Source organism: Bos grunniens, chromosome 10 (assembly GCF_055505025.1).
Source record: "Bos grunniens cultivar Pamir isolate PY7600 chromosome 10, Bosgru_T2T1.0, whole genome shotgun sequence".
NCBI classification, from domain to species: Eukaryota; Metazoa; Chordata; class Mammalia; order Artiodactyla; family Bovidae; genus Bos; species Bos grunniens.
Window position 1 is genome coordinate 82,883,640 of NC_141174.1, and position 21,118 is coordinate 82,904,757.

A 21,118-nucleotide genomic window follows, 5' to 3' on the forward strand; every position below is an offset into this window, starting at 1 on the left:
AGAATAATTAGAATTAGTACCTTACCCAAGAGTAAAGTACTAAGTAAAGTGAATACTAACCTAGACATGAGATCAGCAAACTATGGCTCACAGGTCAAATCCAGCCTATTGCTATATGGCCTGCAAGCTAAGAATGATTTTTACATTTTTCATATTAAAAACAATTTTAATATTTTAGAACACATGAAAATTATATAAAATTCAAATTTCAGTGTCTACAACCAAAATGTTATCAGAACAGTTACACTCACATGTTTACATATTCCCTATGAATGATCTCCACTATAAGTGCATAATTGACTTACTTGTGACAGAGAATATATGGCCCCTGAAGCTCAAAATATTTACAACTGGCCCCCTAAAAAACAGTTTCTCAACTCCCAACCTGAACTTTTACACCAATCAAAACTAACATTCAAGAACAGCAAAATTTAAGTCTTTCAGACAAAATTTAAGTTTTTATAATGCCTAAATAAATTGTTAATGAACATACATTAGGAAAAAGGAAAATAATCTCAGAAGCAAGGAGTAGAACAACTAAAGGAACTGGTAAAATATGGAAGTATAAGCATCTACTTACTGCATAAAACAAACAAAAAGTATAATTTGTGGGGCTGAACTGAGATATACAAAAACTAAAAAAACTGAACAATGGCATAATTGGCAGAAAGCAATGGGTAATAAAACATTTGATGATCCCTATATTATTCAGGTTTAAATATGAACTTTAAGTTAAATATATATTATTTAAAAAATCTGAGTACTTTGTTAAGGAAGATGAAAGTCAGAATAGAGAAAAAAATGAAATTCTCTAGTTAAAAGACAGATTGCCAGAATTGTTTTTTTTTTAATCTAGATATACGCTATTTTGTATAAAGAAACATCTAAAACAAAAGGGCAAAGGAAAACAAAGTAAAAGGGAGAACACATACGCCAAAAATACAGAAGCAAAAAGAGAAAGTAGCAATATTAACATTTAGACAAAAGAGACTTCAAGAAAAAAGCTTCATTAGGAAAACGAAAACAAAACAGATTGAAAACTAATGTGGAAAGGGCAAATTTTAAAGCCTTTAAAAAAAATACATAGGGTAGGGAAGTCTTCAACAAGATATAAAAGCATAAATCAATTAAGAAAAGACATAAACATTCAACGACATTGCAATGAATAACTTCTGGGGACTTCTCTGGTAGTCCAGTGGTTAGGACTTGGTGATTTCAGTGCTGAGGCCTCAGGTTCAGCCCCAGTCAGGGAACTAAATAAGACCTCTTGAGCTGCACAGCACAGCCAAAAAATAATAGCTTCTGTTCCAAAAAGGAAGCAAAGAATGAAGACTGAGGGAAGATATATGCAATACAAAACAAAGCCAAAAAAGACAAGTAACAGGCAGTAACTGTAGGTATTACAAGTCAGTAAGAAAAACAAATATTGAGGTAGAAAATTAAATAAAACACAAGACCTAGGCATTGCAGAGAAAAGGAAATGGAGACAACCAACAATACTAATACTAATCAGGGAAATGTAAATTACTCTCGTTTAAGATTTCATATCCACCATGTTGACAGAATTTAAAGCTGTAAATATAACACGGATGTGAGCAATGAGAACTGGTGGTACAAGCATCAATAGCTACAATCATCTCAAAATTTCCCATAAGCTATAAAGTTAAAGATGGATGTAGCCCATAAACCAGCAATCAATCCATTTCTAGGAATACTCTGGGGGAAACTCTTACATCAGGAGACATATATAAAAGTGTTCATAGCCAGGTCTGAGATACTAATAAATTTTGCATCCTTAGTACTTAAGTTGCCTTGCCCTAGTCCTGGCCCTGTTCACAGCAGCATTTTTTTTTTCTTTTAATTAAAAACCAGAAGGGAAAAAAAAACAAAACACTGAACTCACAGAAACAGAAAAAAGTGCTTGCCAGGTGTTATAGGATGAATATGGTCTAAGGATCTAATGCATAACATGGTGACTATATTTAATAACACTGTACTGAATAACTGAAATTTGCCAAGAGAATAGAATTTAACTGTCCTCATACACAAAACAGGTGATGGGTGTGTTAATTAACTCAATGATGAGAATGCTTTCACTGTGTGTGTGTGTATATGAAATCATCACGTTGTATATTATAAATACGTAAAAATTTTATTTGTCAATTATACCTCAATAAAGGTGAAAAAAATCAGAAATAACCCAAATCTCTATCTAACAGAATGGACAAATTGTAGCATTTCCCTGTAAGAAGATACCTCATAGCTTTAAAAAATGAAGAAACATTAATTTTTTTAAAAAATCAATATATTATTTAAAGATATTAAGTATGATAAAAGCTATACTTAAAACCAAAGAATAACATAAAATTAAGGAATGAGATCATTTCTGGTAAAAAAAAAAAAAAAAGAGGAAAATGCAGCAGGAAAGAGACATTTAGGTAAGTTTTTAATGACTCATTTCTTAACATGTGAAGTATAAGTTTTCATTATAGAGTTGACATTTAAACAACAAGGGTTTGAATTCTGAGGGTCCACTTATATACAGATTTTTTTCAATAGTAAAAATATTAAATATTTAAACTTGTGTATAATTTATATATTAAATACTTAATATTTATATAGAATATTTTTAGTAAAAATTTTGAGTCTATTTCAGTAGTAAAAATATAAACATATCCCAAGACTGGTTAAATCTACAGATGCAAGGGAGCTAGGGATAGACAGGGCCACTGTAAATTAGACTTAGATTTTCAACTGTGCAGACAATAAGTGCCCCAATCCCCACTGTATTCAAAGATGAATAGCACTGCTCTTTAAAACTTTTAATAACCTTTTATTCTTTCAGACCAACCAAAAAGACCTCAAAATAAAAAAGAATTTATAATGTTCTTTTAGTTATTTTATTATCTTGATAGAACAAACATAGAACTCTTAACTAATAAACGAAACAATCCATTTTTAAATGGGCAAAAGACTTGTAGAGACACTTAAAAAAGATATGGATGAATAAGCACATAAAAAAGTATTCAATACCATTATTCATTAGGGAAATACAAATTAAAATCACAATAACCACTACTACACACCCACTAGATGAGCTAAATTCAAAAAGGTTGACAATACCAAGTGTTAGCAAGGATGTGAAAAAACTGAATTCCTCATACACTGCTCATAGAAATGTTAAATAGTATAGTTTAGCCACTTAAGGAAACAGTTTTAGGTTTTGTTTCTTTTTAAAGCATAAGCTTACCAAATAACATAGCAATTACTCTCCTAGAGAAATGAAAACACGGCACGCCAAGACTTGTATGCCAATAGTCATAGTGACATTATTCAAATAGCCAAAAACAGGAAACAATCTAAATATCCATCAATTCTGCTTAGAAATAAAAAGTTACAAACTTTTACTGTTATTACATACAATATGAATGAACCTCAAAATACATGCTAAGTGATTCCATTACATGAAACTGTAGAAAAAGCAAAACTGTGCAGACAGAAAGCAGATTAGCCATGTGCTGGCGTTAGGAGTATACCTGTAGTTAGGTCTTAAGGGAACTTTCTTGAGAGATGGACATAAGTGAATGGTAGTGACAGCTGTGCAACTATATAAATTTACTAAAACTGATCAAACTGTACACTTAAAATAGGTAAATTTTATGGTATGTGTATTATACCTCAACAAAGCTGGCTAAAGAACCCCAAATTTTTTTTATCTAAATGGGACTTTTTTAACTTTGGGGAACATATTAATTAGAGAGTCTTAAATAGTCAGAAAGCCCTTTCATGAATCAGCAGTGCTTCTTTCTGCACAAAGTAGAATTAAAATAAATTACAATTTTTTGAGGAGTCTCTTTCTCAAAAGATCTTCCAGGACATTCTGCGATACAAAGGATTCTCTTAGCCCATTCAATCTCATTCATAACTGGGAGATATATAGTAAGTTCCTTACTTTTTTTTGATTCCTTCTTCATCTTTAAGTAGCTCTATGATTATTTATTCATCTAACATTCATGTTAGATGATATATGCTATGCACTATATTTGAGCAAGTAGTAGCAACTAGTAATTCTTGCTTTCTGTTCTGAAAGGTTTAATCTTGTAATTTACAGGAAGAATGATGGGTATTTACACAAACACACCAAAAAAAAAAAAAAAACAGGAATTAGGGAGTTATAAAAATGTTTTTAGGTATAAAGCAAGGAAACCAGTTATTCACTTGTTTCGTTAAGCTCTCTAAACTATTATATATTCTTAAATAAGACAGAAATATCAGTCCCCAGTTCTCCTAAGGAACAAGTAATAATCCTCAGTAGTTTCAGTAGCATATTAGAATTTCTCTGTGTCCCACACTGGACTAGTCATACTTCATTTTGCTGGGATGTCTCCTAGCCTCAAGGTCTTTGCTGTAGAATTCTTAGATTTTTCCTTACAAATGTGTTCAAAATTCTGAATTTTAAGTCTTTTCGTCTTCTTTCCTCCTCTATAAACGCATATCTACAGATCTACACGTTTTTCCTTTGCATCACAAATTAACATCACACAAAATATCCCTGTTAACAACAGGCCCAACATGGATTCATGTTTGTTTGCTAAGCCCCAAGTCACCATATCGAAGCTTAGTTTCAGCTCTCCCAGAAATGGAATCTTAAATCAATCAGGGGTCCTCTGATCAGCACTAGTTGTATACTATAACTGACAGACCTCTGCCATCCCCTGAAGGAAAGTGCACCTTGCCATAACCAACCCTCCTTTTGTCTATAACTTCCTTGTTCCTGCTCCCTTTTGCCTATAAGTATTTTATTTTGTACAGCTCCTCAGAGCTCCTTTCTGTCTCCTAGACTGGATGCTATATCACTGAATAAACCCAATATAATTTTTAAAATTTACTCTGAATTTTCTTTAACACCCCACTCCACAACTAGTTTTTACTTAAATGTACACCACAGAAATCCCTCCACATCAACAATATATAGTTCGGACATTCTTTTTAATGGCTGCATAATATTCCTTGGTATGGGAATATCAGAAGTCATCCATTACCCTGCTAATGGGAATTCACTGTTTCCAGCTTTTTGCCACTATAAACAGTACTGCAAGGAACACCAGTGGACCAGGTGCTTACGGTTTGCTTTTATTTCAATACGATACAGGTGGAGCGGCATGGCTGCTGCTGCTGCTGCTGCTAAGTCGCTTCAGTCGTGTCCGACTCTGTGCGACCCCATAGACAGCAGCCCACCAGGCTTCCCCGTCCCTGGGATTTTCCAGGCAAGAACACTGGAGTGGGTTGCCATTTCCTTCTCCAGTACATGAAAGTGAAGAATGCAAAGTGAAGTAGCTCAGTCGTGTCCAACTCGAGCGACCCCATGGACTGCAGCCTACCAGGCTCCTCCGTCCATGGGATTTTCCAGGCAAAAAGTACTGGAGTGGGGTGCCACTGCCTTCTCCGGTGGCATGGCTAGGTCCTTTTAATTCTATTACAAGATGCCATATAATTTCCAAAAAGGGGAGAAATTCAAATTTCCATTCAGCCCTAACCTGAAAGATGAGTTATTATAAATGTAACACTGCTAGCAATAAATTTGATAATAATGAAAATGATTAACTTGCAGCCAAAGTGCTAAATCATATCAAAATAAACCATTCTCTTTAATACACTACCAGGGATTCAAAAGTATAGGACAATTCTGCCATCACACTCATATTCTGTTCATGAATACCGACCCACACCTACAATGAGCACTGAAGAATAAGCTATATTTGCAGCAATGTCATGTTGCCCTGTATACCTTACACTTAAGATTATGCAGCTTAAGTTATCATGTTTTCAATGTCTAAATTCTAAGAACATTAATAACGCTTTTAATTTTGTTTTTAATTCGTAGCTTAATAAATTGCTTTGGGCCTCATGGTTTGTATACAGAGTTTTCTCATTATACTAAAATAATGTGATTTCTCTTAAGACAGACTAGAAAACAAACAAACCCCCGACAGGTATTACTGGCCGTGCTCCTCAGCAGCCAAAACTAAGGCATAAAACAGTCTGTCAAAGACTGCTATTTTGCCTCCTATATTTTTTAAAAGGACAATAAATTCCGGGTGGGGTCACAAAAAAGTTGGACACGACTTAGCCACTAAAATAACAACAAATAAGTCATTTTAACAAATCCGCAGAACATGCTTGGAAATTTAACATTAAAACAAGGGAAACAAAGCTTCACACTTGGAACTCGATAGAAATTAGAGCCAATTGTGAATTTACGCCTCCAAAATAACTACTACTGGGTCATCCTGAATTCAACTGAGTTACTCTGTATTAGCAGTTTCGTGGAATTTAATCAACGCTTAACTCAGACCAGCTGAATTCCTATATTTGCCAAACCACGGTCCCGACCCACACGCACTAGAAAGCTTTCAGGATTTGCCTCACTGCCTAATCCAGAGATTAACAGGAAATGTCTGCACAGGTGAGAGTGCTTCCTTCCCTAACCTCGTAAGACAGAAAGCATGGGGCGAGTAAAAAAGCCTTTTCTGATGAAAACCTCACTTCTCTGTCCGGAGCACTCCAAGAGCAACCCCAGTCCTAGCACAAGCCCAGTAACTGGAAAGATCTCAGCCGGGACCCAGGCCGAGCAGTTCCCCGGAACCCGACCGCGTCACCCGGCCCGACCCGAGGTGGTCCGGCCCAGCCCCGCATTTCTCCAGCGGCCGCTACGTGGGACACAGGCCACCCGGCTACCCGCCTACCCGCCTCTCCGCTCTGCTCAGCCCGGCCCGACCCGGCCCGACCCTGCCCAACCGCAACCCCGGCCGGAGGCCCACACACGAAACAGAATCTCGAAGCTCACCGCAGACAGTTTCTCTTCAGCCATCTTAGCTCCGCCCACCGCTGCGAGGCCGGAAGTTGACGGTTTCCCAGACGACCAGGCAAACGGAACTCGTAGGACTGGGGAAGAGGGGAGGGGCCGAACAGGGAAAGAAGTAGATCGCCGAGCAGAAGGGTTTGCCTGGGAGGTTGAGGATCTTCTACAATGTCGGAACGGGTCGAGCGTTTCCGTTCGGTCCACTTGGCTCTAAAGGAGCCAGTGAGGCGATGCGCAGCCAGTCGTCGTCTTCGTCCTGGCCAGCCCCTACCGCCTTCACGCCCCTGTGTGGACGTTCCTTGAGAAACCCCGACAGCGCTGGGTACAGCCACTCCTGGCCCTGCCCAGCTTTGACGCCACCCAGCGTTTATTTCAAGCCGCCTTCTGGGAGTCCCGGCTCCCAAGCCCAGACCCTACAGACCCTACGGCTGAGAACCTCATTTTCGCCTTACGTAAAAATTCGTAGTTTTCTTGGCTGTCTTTATCCAGCTAAGGTATTACCCGCCTCATCAGCCTCCCACTTCTGTTTATGCTAGAGGTTGCAAATCCTGCCGGTGGGCTGTATTTGAATGCAGTCTTGTATTGATCGGAAACTTAAAAATTAGATTTCTTAAGAAAGCCAGAAATCTGGCCTCGGAGTAAATAAAGATCCGACAATAGGTGTGCAGTCCTGCTTGATGGTAAAACAGGTCTAAAAATTGGCTGCTACCGTAGGTAGCATTTGTTCACCATTTCTGCCATAGTCCTGGCTTCCCAGCACACTTGGGCCGTTTTACATTACCTTTCTAGCCCCTGGTGTGGTGAATTAAATGCTTTGTCTTTCCACGGGGTGATTGTGAAAATACGTGGGCTGTGGAGTCAAACATGAGTTCTAAATTTGACTACTGCTTAACATGAGCCAGTCATTTCTTTGAGCTTCATTCATTCCAGTACCAAGACCTATGTGATGAGCAAAATACAGGGGATCCCTGACCTTAGAGCACTAGTCTCCAGCCTTTTTGGCACCAAGGATCTGTTTCATGGAAGACAGTTTTTTCCACACAACCAGTGTAGGGGGGATGGTTTGGGGATGATTCAAGAGCATTACATTTATTGTGTACTTCAATTATTACATCAGCTGTACCGTAGATTATCAGACATTAGATCCCAGAGGTTGGGGACCCTTGCCTTAGAGTGTAGTGAGGAAGTCACACATTAAATAATAACATAAGCAAAGTTTATGAAGAAACAGTTCACTAAAGAAGAAATACAAATGCGTCTTAAACATATGAAAATATAACTTTGCAAGGAAGATAAAACATGCAAATTAAAGGTTCCAAGAGATACTTTCTACCTCTTACATTGGCAGAGAACAAAATTTTCACTGAGTTATGAGTAAACATGCATTCTTCCTCTGCAGCTAGAGAGAATGTGAATTGTTACAGCCTCCGTTGACAGCAGTTTGAGAATTACTTCCCAAATTAAAAATGCGCATAACCTTTAATTTCTTTAATTCTAGGAATATATACTATAAGTATAAATGTGGGAAATGGCCTTAAATACAAAGTTATTCAATGCAGCATTTTTTGTAATAACCAAAGCATGAAAACAACCTAAATGCCTAATAATTGAAGTTAAATTATGATGTGCCCATACCATATGGTACATGAAAAATAAACTATTTACACAGTGATATAAAAGACTGCCACAATATATTAGTAACAGATAAAAACTAAGTGTGGAAAAATGTACATAAGATCTGTGTTAATAAAAGAGAAGGCAAAAATAAAGAGGAATATTATGTACATCATTGCTTATATACTCAAAATATTTCTGAAAGGATATTCAAAATGCTAAAACTAAGTACTTGTAAGGAGGAGAAATCCATAGCAGAGAGACAGGGAAGGAAGAGACTTTATACCCTGTTACAATTTAAATTTTATATGAAATGGATATTCCAATAATAGAGAAAATTAAAGGAACAACATAAGGGACTTCCATCATGGTCCAGTAGTAAAGACTGCGCTGCCAATGCAGGGGACACAGGTTCGATCCCTGGTTGAGGAATTGAGATCCCATGTGTAGTGTGGCAGTGCAGCACAGCCAAAAGATAAAAAAAAAACCTAAAACAGCAACGTAACTGTAAAATTGGGATAAATGCTGAGGAGAAACAGTGAAAGCAAATAACAGGGAGATCCATTGTAGATTTGTTTAGACAGGGAAGTTTCCCTGGGTAAGATATGTTTAAAATGAAGCCTAAAGGATAAGGCATTAACTTGGGGAAGAGGGATGAGGAAGTGGGTAGGCCAGGGAAGAATTCTAAGGCAAAGGAAAAGCTTGTGCAAAGGCCCTGAGGATGGAAGAAGCTTGGCCAGTTTGTAGCACAGGAAGACCAGCACAGATGGAAAGAGGAAGGGGGAGGAGTTGGTTCCAACTGGTGGAGAGGTAGGAAAGACCTAATTTCATGGCTGCAGTCACCTCCACAGTGATTTTGGAGCCCAAGAAAAAATCTGTCACTGCTTCCACTTTTCCCCTTCTATTTGCCATGAAGAAACAGGACTGGATGCCATGCTCTTAGTTTTTTGAATGTTGATTTCAAGCCAGCTTTTTCATTCTCCTCTTACACCGGCATCAAGAGGCTTTTTAGATCCTCTTCACTTTCTGCCATTAGAGTGGTATCATCTACATATCTGAGGTTGTTGATAGTTCTCCCAGCAACCATGATCCCAGCTTGTGATTTATCCAGCCTGGCATTTCACCTGATGTATTATGCATATATCTGCACTGAACTGAGATTATGCATATAAGTTAAACAAGTAGGGTGACAATATACTTTGGCCACCTGATACAAAGAGCCAAGTCATTGGAAAAGACCCTGATGCTGAGAAAGATTGAAGGAAAAAGAATGGGTCAGCAGAGGATGAGATGGTTAGATAGCATCACCGACTCAATGGACATGAATTTAAGCAAACTCTGGGAAATAGTGGAGGACAGAGGAGTCTGCCATGCTGCAGTCCATGGGGGTCACAAAGAGCTGCTGCTAAGTTGCTTCAGTTGTGTCCGACTCTGTGCGACCCCATAGACGGCTCCCCCGTCCCTGGGATTCTCCAGGCAAGAACACTGGAGTGGGTTGCCATTTCCTTCCCCAATGCATGAAAGTGAAAAGTGAAAGTGAAGTCGCTCAGTCGTGTCTGACACTTAGCGACCCCATGGACTGCAGCCTACCAGGCTCCTCGGTCCATGGGATTTTCCAGGCAAGAGTACTGGAGTGGGGTGCCATGCTGGACACAACTTAGTCATGACCTACTCAGTGACTAAACAACAACAGGAGAGACTAGTGGTGCAGATCCACAGAGGCCATGTGAGGGATTTCATTCTAAGGGCATTGGGAAGGCACTAGAGAGTTTTGAGCAATGAGTGATATAGCCAGAATTAACGTTTAATGAGTTTATATTAGCCAATGAGTAGAGAATGAATTGAGAGAACAAGAATTGATAATCTAGAGCTGACTAAAGGATACTGCAAAAGAAATAAAACAGTTCACCTAGACTGGAGTGATGGGAAAAAGAAATGGAGAAAAGGTAAATGTATTTTGAAGAATTTTGTGAGGTAAACAATTTCCTGTGGTGTAGAATTGGATATGGGGGAATCAGGGAAAGGGATATAGATGTCTCAGAAAGATGACTGCATTTCTAACTTTCAAAGCAATGGAGTGCACAGCACAGTTACTGACATGGGGAGCCTCAGGGAAGATGTTGGTGGAAAACCCATACGCATACTTCCCAATATATAAAATCTCCCGGAAAGGGGCCCCATGAAAAGTAAATAACTTTTTTGTGTGACTTTGTTATTAAGTAAGAAGTCATTATTACATGTTTAAGAATCTCTCCTTTGACCCCAGAGATTAGAAGAGCACTTTCTGTGCAAGGGCCTTTTTCATGAGAAAGAATGTTGGTTTCTCAAATGTCAATAACTAAATCTAATATGCTAATTAGATAGATGAGAAAAATTTCAAAACATGTAACATTTTCAAAGGAATATCCCAGAATCACATAGATAATGCTTCTTATGTAACATGAAAGTCTTCATTTCCCTTAGAAAACCTCCTTGGATGTAATCTTGTTTACCAGGATCATTAAAGTCATATAGATGGGTAAGGCATTACAAACAAAATGGAATTTATCTTTTTTTTCCCATGATAGAGTTGATGAGGCAAGAGAAGAATCAGGCATCAGTAACTTTTTAACACCCCCAATATATGTATAAAAGAGTTGCAATTGAGTTTCTACATTTTACATACTTCAATATCCCCACTCTGGTGGGGTCTACAAACCAACTTTGTTCTGACACTACCTGCCAGACAACTAAATCTCCAGCACCCCATACCTCTTTTGCCATATTCAGTCTTCCCCAAACCCATACCACTAACTTCAGCATGGGCAACACCTTGAAGTAACCTGAAGTTCCAGGAGCTTCCTGAAGCGTTGTAAACACGCCATTCCTGGTATTTCCCTGGTAGTCCAGTGGTTAGGACGCCACACTTCCAACACAGGAGATACAGGTTTGATCTCTGGTTGGGGAACTAGGATCTAGCATGCAGTACAGAGTGGCAGGAAACAAACAAAAAAGGTATACTATGCAGCCTGTAAAGAACTTTAAGATGGTGAAATAGTTAAATGGGGGGGGGGGGGAAAAGCAAAATGTAAAAGATACAGTGTGGTTCTATTTGTGTTTTAAAAAGCAGGGGCCAGGGGGAACTTTCCTGGCAGTTCAGTGGTTTAAGACTCCAAGCATTCACTGCAGGGGGTGCAGGTTCTATCCCTGGTCAGGGAAGTGAGATTCCACATGCCATGTGGTGAAGCCAAAATTTAAAAAGGGGAGGGATATGCATACTTTTTGAAAATATAATTTTGAGAAATTATCACATGAAATGTAATGATGTTTGTGTCTGTAGAGGGTGTAGAGAGGGAGGACTATAACGGGAAAGTAATTCCCTTTTCATTGTTCACCATTCTGTAAAATTTAGCTTTTTATTATCCATGTAGTTTTAATTTTAAAAACTATTTTAAAAATATGTAGATGAAACCATTTTTTAAAGCTCCCATTCCTGGATTTCATTCATTTGGATGTACAAACCACAAGAGCCATATATCTCCCACCCTAGCAAACAAAGGCTAGATTATCTTGAAAATCAAACATATTCGTAACTCATCGGAGAGCTGAGGACAGAAATCTAAGTGAAGCAACCTGCTAAGTCCTTCACAGGAGAGAGGAGATACATGGTTGCTTATATTCCTATGCCAGGAAGATAAATCCACCATAGGGGAATAAAGAGAAGGAAGCTGAATTTAACAAAAAATCTAACAGTCCCATTGAGGGTGGCATGTCAATAGAATCTAGAGGACTCAAATTCACAAAGAGAGCTACACAAACCTACCAATCTTACCTCTTGGATGTTAAAAAAAAGTATAGGGAGGTGATAAGACCAGAAGTGGGACAGGGTATGTATAGTAGAAGAGTTGAGAGAGATCACTCCTGCCCTTGAGGTAAGTGGAGCCTTTCCCAAGTGCAAGATTCTCATAAAATGAGGGGGCAACACAGGAATGCTAAGAAATCCACCAGAGATACTCAGAGATACTCTTGAAGGCTAAGAGGGAGACAGGAGGCAGGAGAGATGGGAGACCCAACCCCCAGGTATTGCAGGCACTCCTCTGGAAAAGACAAAGGGTGGGGCACACAGTAAAACTTAAGGGACTTCACTGGTGGTCCTGTGGTTAAGAATCCACCTACCAATGCAGGGGACACGGGTTTGACCCCTGGTCCGAGAAGATTCCAAATGCCATGGGGCAACCAAACCCGTGTGCCGAAACTACTGACCCCACCCAGTTAGATAGAGCCCGTGCTCTGCAACAGAAGCAGCAACCCCAATAAGAAGCCTGTACACCACAACTAGAGAGTAGCCCCTGCCTACCTAAACTTGAGAAAAGCCTGCATACAGCAATGAAGACCCAGTGCAGCTAAAAATAATCAACTAAAAGAAAACAAACAAACAAAAAAGAACTGAGAGAAATACCTTCCCAGCCACTTATCCCACTGACCAAGTTAGCGGCTGGTTTATCTACAATTCCCACTAGAAAGGAAAGATCACGCACTTTTCCAGAAGTTGACACCTTAGCTATGAAGCAAAGTCAGATATCTGGGATCTTGCCCATGCCCAAAACCTATTTTCAGTAGGCCCTACTGAAGGGAAAGTTCTGATTCTGCATTCAAAATATTTGAAGCTAATGGTGAGCTGAATCAAGCTAAAGCTGCAAAAGAGCCCAGATCTAGTTCAAATAAACATTAGATTGACTGAGTCACTACTCAAGTGGCTGAAAGAAAAATGGGCATGCCCCACTTTGAAGGTAAGTAATACGTCAGTCTCTCCTGTTTTGTATACAAAATGCCTTGCATACAATCAAACATTAAGACATGTGCAAAAGCAAGAAAGTAAGATCCATGGTAACAGAGAAAGGTTTAAGAGCAGCAGAATGAGAAATGACTCAGAAATGACCCAGTTGAATTATCAGTTGGGATCTTTAAAAGTAACTCTGGCTAAAAGCAAAATGCTAAAAAAAAAATCTAGTGGAGGCCAACATGTCAGAATCCATAGACAGGATTTTTGAAATAACTGTGATGAAAATGCTTTAAAAAATCTAGCGGAAAATGTGGACAATATACATGAAAAATGAAAAAGCAGAAACATGGTAACTAAACAAATATAATGAAATGCTAAAAGTAAAAAGTACTGTATCAGAAATAAAGATTTCATCAGATGGGTTTAACAGAAAAGCATCAGGGAACCTGATGACAGCTAAAAACAAAAAGGGAAAACAATGAGGGGAAACCACCTGAGATCTGCAAGATAAAATCAAATAACCTAATATACATGTAACTGGACTCCCAGAAGGAGAGGATAGGTTGAGGGAGTATGGAACAAAAGAAATAACTGAAGAGCTAATAGCCACAAGAAATACTCATTATTAATGGAAGACATCAATACAGATTCAACAAGTTCAGTAAACCCCATACAAAGAAAAACATACCTAGACATATAACCAACCTGCTGAAAACTAAAGATAAAGAGCAGATAAAACCATCAAAGGGAAAAAACACAGTATACTCAGGCAAACACATAAAAATGATGGACAACTTCTCACCAGAAACAAATGAGAACTGAGGACAAATTTAAAGAACTGAAAATAGAAATAAAAGGTCAACATAGAATTCTGTATTCAACTAAAATAACCTTCAAAAATAAATGTAAAATATAATCTCTGACAGATAAAAGCCAAGAGAATTCATCTCTAGAAAAACTGCAATGGAACAAATGCTACAACGAAGTTTTTCAGATTAAAGGGAATTTATACCGACTCAAAGGACATGAGTTTGAGCAAACTCAAGGTGACAGTAAAGACAGGGAAACCTGGCACACTGGAGGCCAGGGGGTCGCAGAGAGTCAGACACGACTTAGTGACAGGACAGCAGCAGCAGTACCAGGTGGAACGTGAGACTTGCTGGAAAATATGAAAAGCAGTATTAATGAAGTATTGTGAGGAATAAAGTATTCTGTGGGGAACAGAACAGAGAGTCTAGAAATAACTAACACACATATGGTAAACTGATTTTCAACCAAGATGCTAAGTCAATCTAATGGGTGAAGGAAAATCTTTCTTAACAAATGTTGCTGGAACAACTGGATATCTATGTTGAGATAAACATGTTCTGTACAAATAACTGAGACACATCATATACCTAAATGTAAAACTCCATACCATAAATGTAAAACCTGAAATCAGTGAGGTGGATTACAGGTAGATGTAACCCAAACCATAAAACTTCTAGAAGAAAATACATTCTCTGTGAGCTTGGGGGGTCATAAAATCACAAAAGAAAAACTTGATAAGGTAAACTTTATGAAAATAAAAACTTCTGCTCATTAAAAGATGCCAGTAAGAAAGTGAACAAACCATAATCTACAAAAAATAAAAAAATCACAGCACATATACCCATCAAAGACCGTGTATCCAGATTTCACAGAATAACCACAATAAAAAGACAATTCAATTCTAAAATAGGAAACACATGAAAGGTATTTCCTTAAAGAATGGAAGATATACAAATGTAAATTAAGCATATGAAAAGTGCTCAATGTCACTAATTATCAGGGAAATGCAATGTAAATTAAAATCAGAGTTCTTTCACACCAAGAAAATTAATATAAAAAAAACAGACAACAGTAAATGCTGACAAACATGTGAAGCAACTGGAACTCATACATTACTGATGAGAGCCCCAAACGATAAACCACTCTGGAAAACAGGAAGGCAGCTTCTTAAAAACTTGTCATATGACTCAGCAATTTTCTATGGTTAGGTATTTATCCAAGAGAATAAAAATGTATCCACAAAAAAATATAACTTAAGAATATACATAGCAGCCTTATTCATAATTGCCCCAAACGAAACAGCCTAAAAGCAGAATGGATAAACAAACTGGTACATTTTAGAATGAAATTCTACCCAGCAATAAAGAATAATTTAACAATACACACAATATGGAGAAGTCTTTAAAGCATTTTAAGTGAAAGAGCCAGATGCAAGAGTATATATGATTCACTTACATAAAGTTCAAAAGTGGCAAAATAAATCTATAGTTAGAAAAATCAGCAAATGATCACTGGAGTAAAGAGGAACAGGGATAATTTTAAAGATGCACAAGAGAACTTTCTGGGTTAATGCGAACATTCTGTATCTTCTTTGAGGAGGGTTATCTCACAGATGTATACAACTGTTGAAACATTAATGTGAACACTTAACAGTGCACATTTTATAATAAAGTCATTTCTACAGATCAACTTAAACTAAGGTGGGTTAAGGATACCTACTCCAAGAGCATCTGTTCCCAACCCTTTACCAACCTATCTGATTTGTTCTCCTCAGTGCAACCTTTGGGCTCTAATTTGTTCAGGGCTAGGCCCTTGATTATAGCATTTATCTTAAAGGGCACACAATTCAGTGCACCTAAGAAGTAGCATTTGTAATCTGTGAAGCAATTTTGTGGAACCAACAATGTATTGCCATTGGTTAGTGAACCACCATTTGACTATTTTAAGGCACTGATGTGTAGTAAGGTGATTTTAACACGAATAGGTGCTGTAACACATAACCTACCCTATTGCAAGGTAGTTAAAACAACGGAATAAAAATCTTTCAAAGGCATATAGAACACTATTACTCATTAAACCCACTCTCTGATATTTGCTGTCATGACCTTTACAATACTCTAAATCAGTCACATGATTTGGGGATTCAAATTTATTTCCTATTCAAAGCAGGGGGAGATGCACATGATGCTTCCTCCTTTGTTAGAGAACACTTTAGTATTTGCCCTAGTTATGGACAAACAAACCACAAGTCAGGATCATACGGTAGGAATTTATTAACAAGCAAACAACTCTGTTCATATCAGGAAGACCAGTTGGTTAGGTTATAAATGACTCGAGAGCAGGTGCAAGAACTTACAATTTTCAAGCATTCTATTAGAATGTTTACTGCCAAGTAGATCCACAAGAGGTGTTCCTAAATTCTGGTAATCATTTTATGTGGCACTCCCTGAGAAAAGGCCGTGACCTACACAGGTGGGAGTACACATAGGAGTCTCCCTACAAGAGGAAGTTGGGGAACTCAGGAAGTAGTGATGTTTTCGGATAGGGTTCCTCAGAAAACTTGAGACTGTGTGTTCTCTTCCTCATTCCTTAGGAACCCCATTTGGCCAACTGATTACAGAGAATCAGATCCTGATTCACAATTCAAAGAAATTGTCATTGGACATGCACTGACGTAGTTTCTCGGGCACTGCTTTGGTGTTAAGCATACAGAAAACAATTTTAACCATCAGAAAGAAATCTAAAATCTATAGAAGCAAGTTTTCAGCCTAGACAGCTTTCCAGACAATTAACGATCTACCATAGAGAATTCTCTATAATCACCTTCCAAATTCCCACTCTAAAAGAAACTTGAATATTCCATGGCCAAAAGCAGGCAGCTTGAAAAGTAAATACCAAACTTTTAGATAGGTGGAATCCTGAGGAGGGATATACTGGAGCTAAATAAGACATCAAATCAAGAAATGTTACTTTGTGCATAAGAAGCCACATCATCAGCTCAAAATAGGTAAGAGATGTGCTTTCTGGAGAGGGCTGAAAAATAAGAGGCTTGCTTTTAAACTCTCCTTAAAATGTGAGGGTGGCTCTGAAATGAGAGAAAACGGCATACTTTGAGTCCTTCTTAGAGTATCTGAGGTTAACAACAAAAAGATATGTTTTGAATAGAGAGAAGTCAGAAAGAATTGGTCGTTGAGTCTCCTGAGGTTGGAAGTCCCTTAACTAGTCTGTATAAATTTAGCAATTACTTTTGGCAAAGTTGTTTGGGAAACAGCCAGTGATGAAGTGAATTTAGTAGTCAAAATGTGCCTGCAGACCTGCCATTAACTGGCTAGGTGACTTTGAGCAACCCATAGAATCAGGATTAAGTGCTTCAGACAGACTGCTTTGTTCACCGTGGTAAAACAGTTCCCAACACTGCGGGTGCTGACTGAAGGAACTAAGGTTTCAATCTTCATTCGGCCACTTACAAACAGATGGCCTGAGAGAGAACCCACCTTCTTTGAGCTTCTATCTTCTTATTTATAAAATGGAGATGGTAACTATCTCATATGATTTGGAGTTTCAAAAACACGGACATGAAGCATTTAGTAAACACAAAATAAGTTAGACATGAGTATCTATCATATACAAACTCTTTACATTTATTTAAAAAGAAAACTTTCAGGGCATTTTGGTGTTGTTGAGGATACTTGTGATGGACAGCCAGCAAAACATTCTAAGATCTGCTTCTTCATCCACAGGGGTAAGCCCCCCCCAAAGTCACATTTGTACCAATCATAATGTCCCAAGGGTCTGTTGGGTTTTCTATACATGTGTCTGGGACAGTTAACATGTAAAACCTAGAGCTATGGTGGTAGTGGAGAGGAAAAGCAGAAGCCTTTAGAATGATGTAGACTATACAGACAATGCCAGTTTTAGGAGTCCAAAATGGCTTTCTAGTTCCTGGATCCAATCTCATTCTGCTTTGGGAGTCTATGAGACAAATTTGCATCCTTATTTTTTGCCTCAATTAGTACTAGTATGCTCATTAGTTGTAACTAGGCTTTGTTTTCCCATTGATTTTCTTTGATCCTCACAACATTCCTATAAAAAAATTATGAGGGAATGAACACATGGAATCAGACAAGCACGACACCACCATAAATGCTTAAAGTTTGAATTACTAATCTCGACACCTTTCTTCTCATAAAATAGGACAGCAATGCCTACTTTGTTTTAGAGCTGCCTATAAGATACATCTGGCAAGAAGCACTCAAATTATAGCTCCTATTGAAAGCGAATGTGTTAGTTGCTCATGTCTGACTCTGCAACCCCATGGACTGTAGCCTGCCAGGCGCCTCTGTCCATGGGATTCTCCAGGCAAGAATAGTGGAGTGGGTTGCCATTCCCTTCTCCAGGAGATCTTCCCCACCCAGGGATCAAACTCAGGTCTCCTACATTGCAGGCAGATTCTTTACTGTCTGAGCCACCAGTATCCCCATCTTACAAAGGTAAAACTGTGGCTGAGAAATAGATATTCTTTCTACTGCACCAACCACACTCAGAATAACAATAAGAGAAAATACACTGTCTTAAAACATACAAGTTGATCAAAAGAATGAAAAAGTAATGGCCAAGAAGAAGCCTGTGACTTTCAAGTGCTCTAAATTTAACTGATTAAATGAAATTGTGCATTGACTTGAAACAGATAGCTTAACCAATATCCTTTGTTCACTCTACTTCCAGACAGGGTTCTTTTTCTTACTAAGAAAACGTAGTGCCAGTTGATGTGAATATTCTATTCAGGTTGTCAGTTCTACAGTACTTTTGGTTTTGTGAATTTATTTTCTCCAAGGTGTACCACTTATCAAAAAACCAGTAACAACAAAAATAACAAATCGGGGACTTCACACTGGACACTTAGGAGGCAGCATTCCACAAAAGCCACTCAGCTAGGGCATACAGCATGGCCCTTTTCTGAGCCTGTGAATTTGCCACAAGCCCTATTGTCCCATCTGACTATAGAGTGCTCAGCTATACTCCTCTTGGCATCTATGTAAGTATCTACATCAATGGACTCAACCTTGCCTATGAGTCTTAGACGGCACTGCACAGGCATCAGAGTTGGGTGTGGCTTTAAAAATTAATACTGCTCAGGACACAACCCAAAGCAATTAAATCGTAATTTCTATGGGGTGGGACTCAAGCGTAGTTTGTTTTTTTTTTTTTTTGGCTTGTCCTGTTGAAGCATCTGTGATTTCAATGTGTAAAATGAACAGTGACTTCCAGTTGCAACACAAGTTGGAAAACGATAGGCCCATGTGCAGCTCTTCTCTGACCCACATTTAAGAATATTTTAATAACCAACATTTCAAAATTGAGAGGCTCCTCGCAGAGCCCTCTTAGCCCAGGGCAGCCTATTAAAATATTTACCTGGTTCTTGTAGACATCTGAGTTTGGCTCTTGTGTTGGTATCACTTGAGACCCATGGATTACTGTGGTAATAAGTTGTGCTTTTGGCATTGTTAGAGCTGCTACGTTATCAATGTGTGACTGATTTTTATTCTAATTGGCTTCCACTCTGAAAATGGCCCTAAACAAACATTATCTATAGTTTAATCATAGTCTGAAAATTGTTTTTCAAAAGAATCTATCATTTTCGCTACTCTAAAAGCTACTGCTAAAAGATCAACCACAGTTGCCTCTGCTCCTGCAGTAGGCATTATTTCATTATTTCTGGTTGAACATTTCCGAGTTAGCTATTTCATCCTGGGTATTTAAGTGGAGAAACAAATTCCTTAAAATGAACCAGAAACACACCAACTTTATCCCCAAAGAACTCTGAAAAAATATGAGGGGTTCACACTTTTTCCTGTTTCTAAATGAGTCAAGGTCTCCCCCTAATTCTCACTACTTATTTTCTGAAAAGTTTCACAGGTTCCACAGGAGAAATGCTGAGAAACAAATAGAAATATGCTTTTCTGTGCATTTTCAGTTATAAAACAAATTCTCTAACAAGTTCCAATGGACAATGCAAAAAGTTTCACACTGAAAATTCATTTAACAAATAATTTGACCTACAACTGCAAATTACTTGGCCACTGTTTATCAAATCAAATGATGCTGAACACTCTAACTCTCAACTCTATGTGTGATAGTCTTCTCATGATGCCAGTCCCAGTCACCAAGATGGGAAGGGTTATTCTTCTATCCATGGCTGATTTTTATGATGAGGCAAAACAGAGAGCCACATTAGTTGCAAATCCTGCAAGAGCAAATTAAAGATCAGATGTAGCATATAGCCTTCCTCTAACAGGAACAGGAACAGGTATTTATACAGTCTTTGATAGGTTCAGTACACTACAGATTAGATAAGAACCACCTTTCGTATCAAATGCCACGTCATTCTGAAACCAGATTAACAAAATATGATACAAAGAGGTAGCATGATGCTGCTCAGAAAGAATAAAGCTTAAGTTCGATAGGAGAAACTGTGAGATCTTGGACTAGTTGCTTAATCTTGTTGAGTAACCTTATCTTTCTTTTAGATAATGATACAAGTTAAAGTGTTCTGAAGATATTAAGTGATAAATGAACTCTGGTAATTATAAATCCAAATAAGACCAAATTAAACTGTCCTAAATTCTGGCCTTGAATATTAATGACAAAGATCTCAACTTGGGACCTTCTTTAAGACAACTCTCCCCTCATTTTGGCAGGAGATATCAGCTTCTAAAAGTGAACCAAGTGGAAGTAATGTGACGGAGTTTCAAGTTTGAGAATGACTTTTAAATTTATGTCTATAAACTGACAAAGATCTACTGGGCATCTAATATCACTCATAAAACGAATAGCAACCTAAATTCAATGTTCAAGACACAGAACTTGGAAAGCTTCCAGAAAATGCTCTGAAGGCTTCATTAACCAAGTTTATTGTTGGGGAGAGTCTCATTCACAGTTCCCTGCAAAGAAACTGAACCAAATCTTGACATTTTATGTTAAGTAGGAACAGTGAATAAGGCACATAATATAGGTGACTCTTAGGCCACCAATGTCTTTTTCTTAATATAAAAATAAACATAAGTAACTAA

General features: G+C 38.1%; 1 protein-coding gene across 37 annotated transcripts in view; it reads right to left on the reverse strand.

The window, feature by feature from the left end:
- The window catches only part of BBS4 (Bardet-Biedl syndrome 4), a 45,598-nt gene extending 38,706 nt beyond the window's left edge, over positions 1–6,892 (reverse strand). For 28 of the 37 annotated variants that reach the window (XM_086322660.1, XM_086322643.1, XM_086322657.1 and 25 more), the window contains exon 1: positions 6,848–6,892. Coding sequence is in view for 3 of the 37 variants with exons in the window: in XM_086322643.1 (XP_086178769.1) it covers positions 6,848–6,871 (24 nt within the window). In the remaining 34 variants the exon portion in view is untranslated. Of the gene's footprint in view, positions 1–60; positions 128–6,746 lie in introns of all 37 variants that reach the window. The other 9 variants (XM_086322654.1, XM_086322644.1, XM_086322642.1 and 6 more) reach the window with 2 other exon arrangements.
- Positions 6,893–21,118: the final 14,226 nt, after the last annotated feature.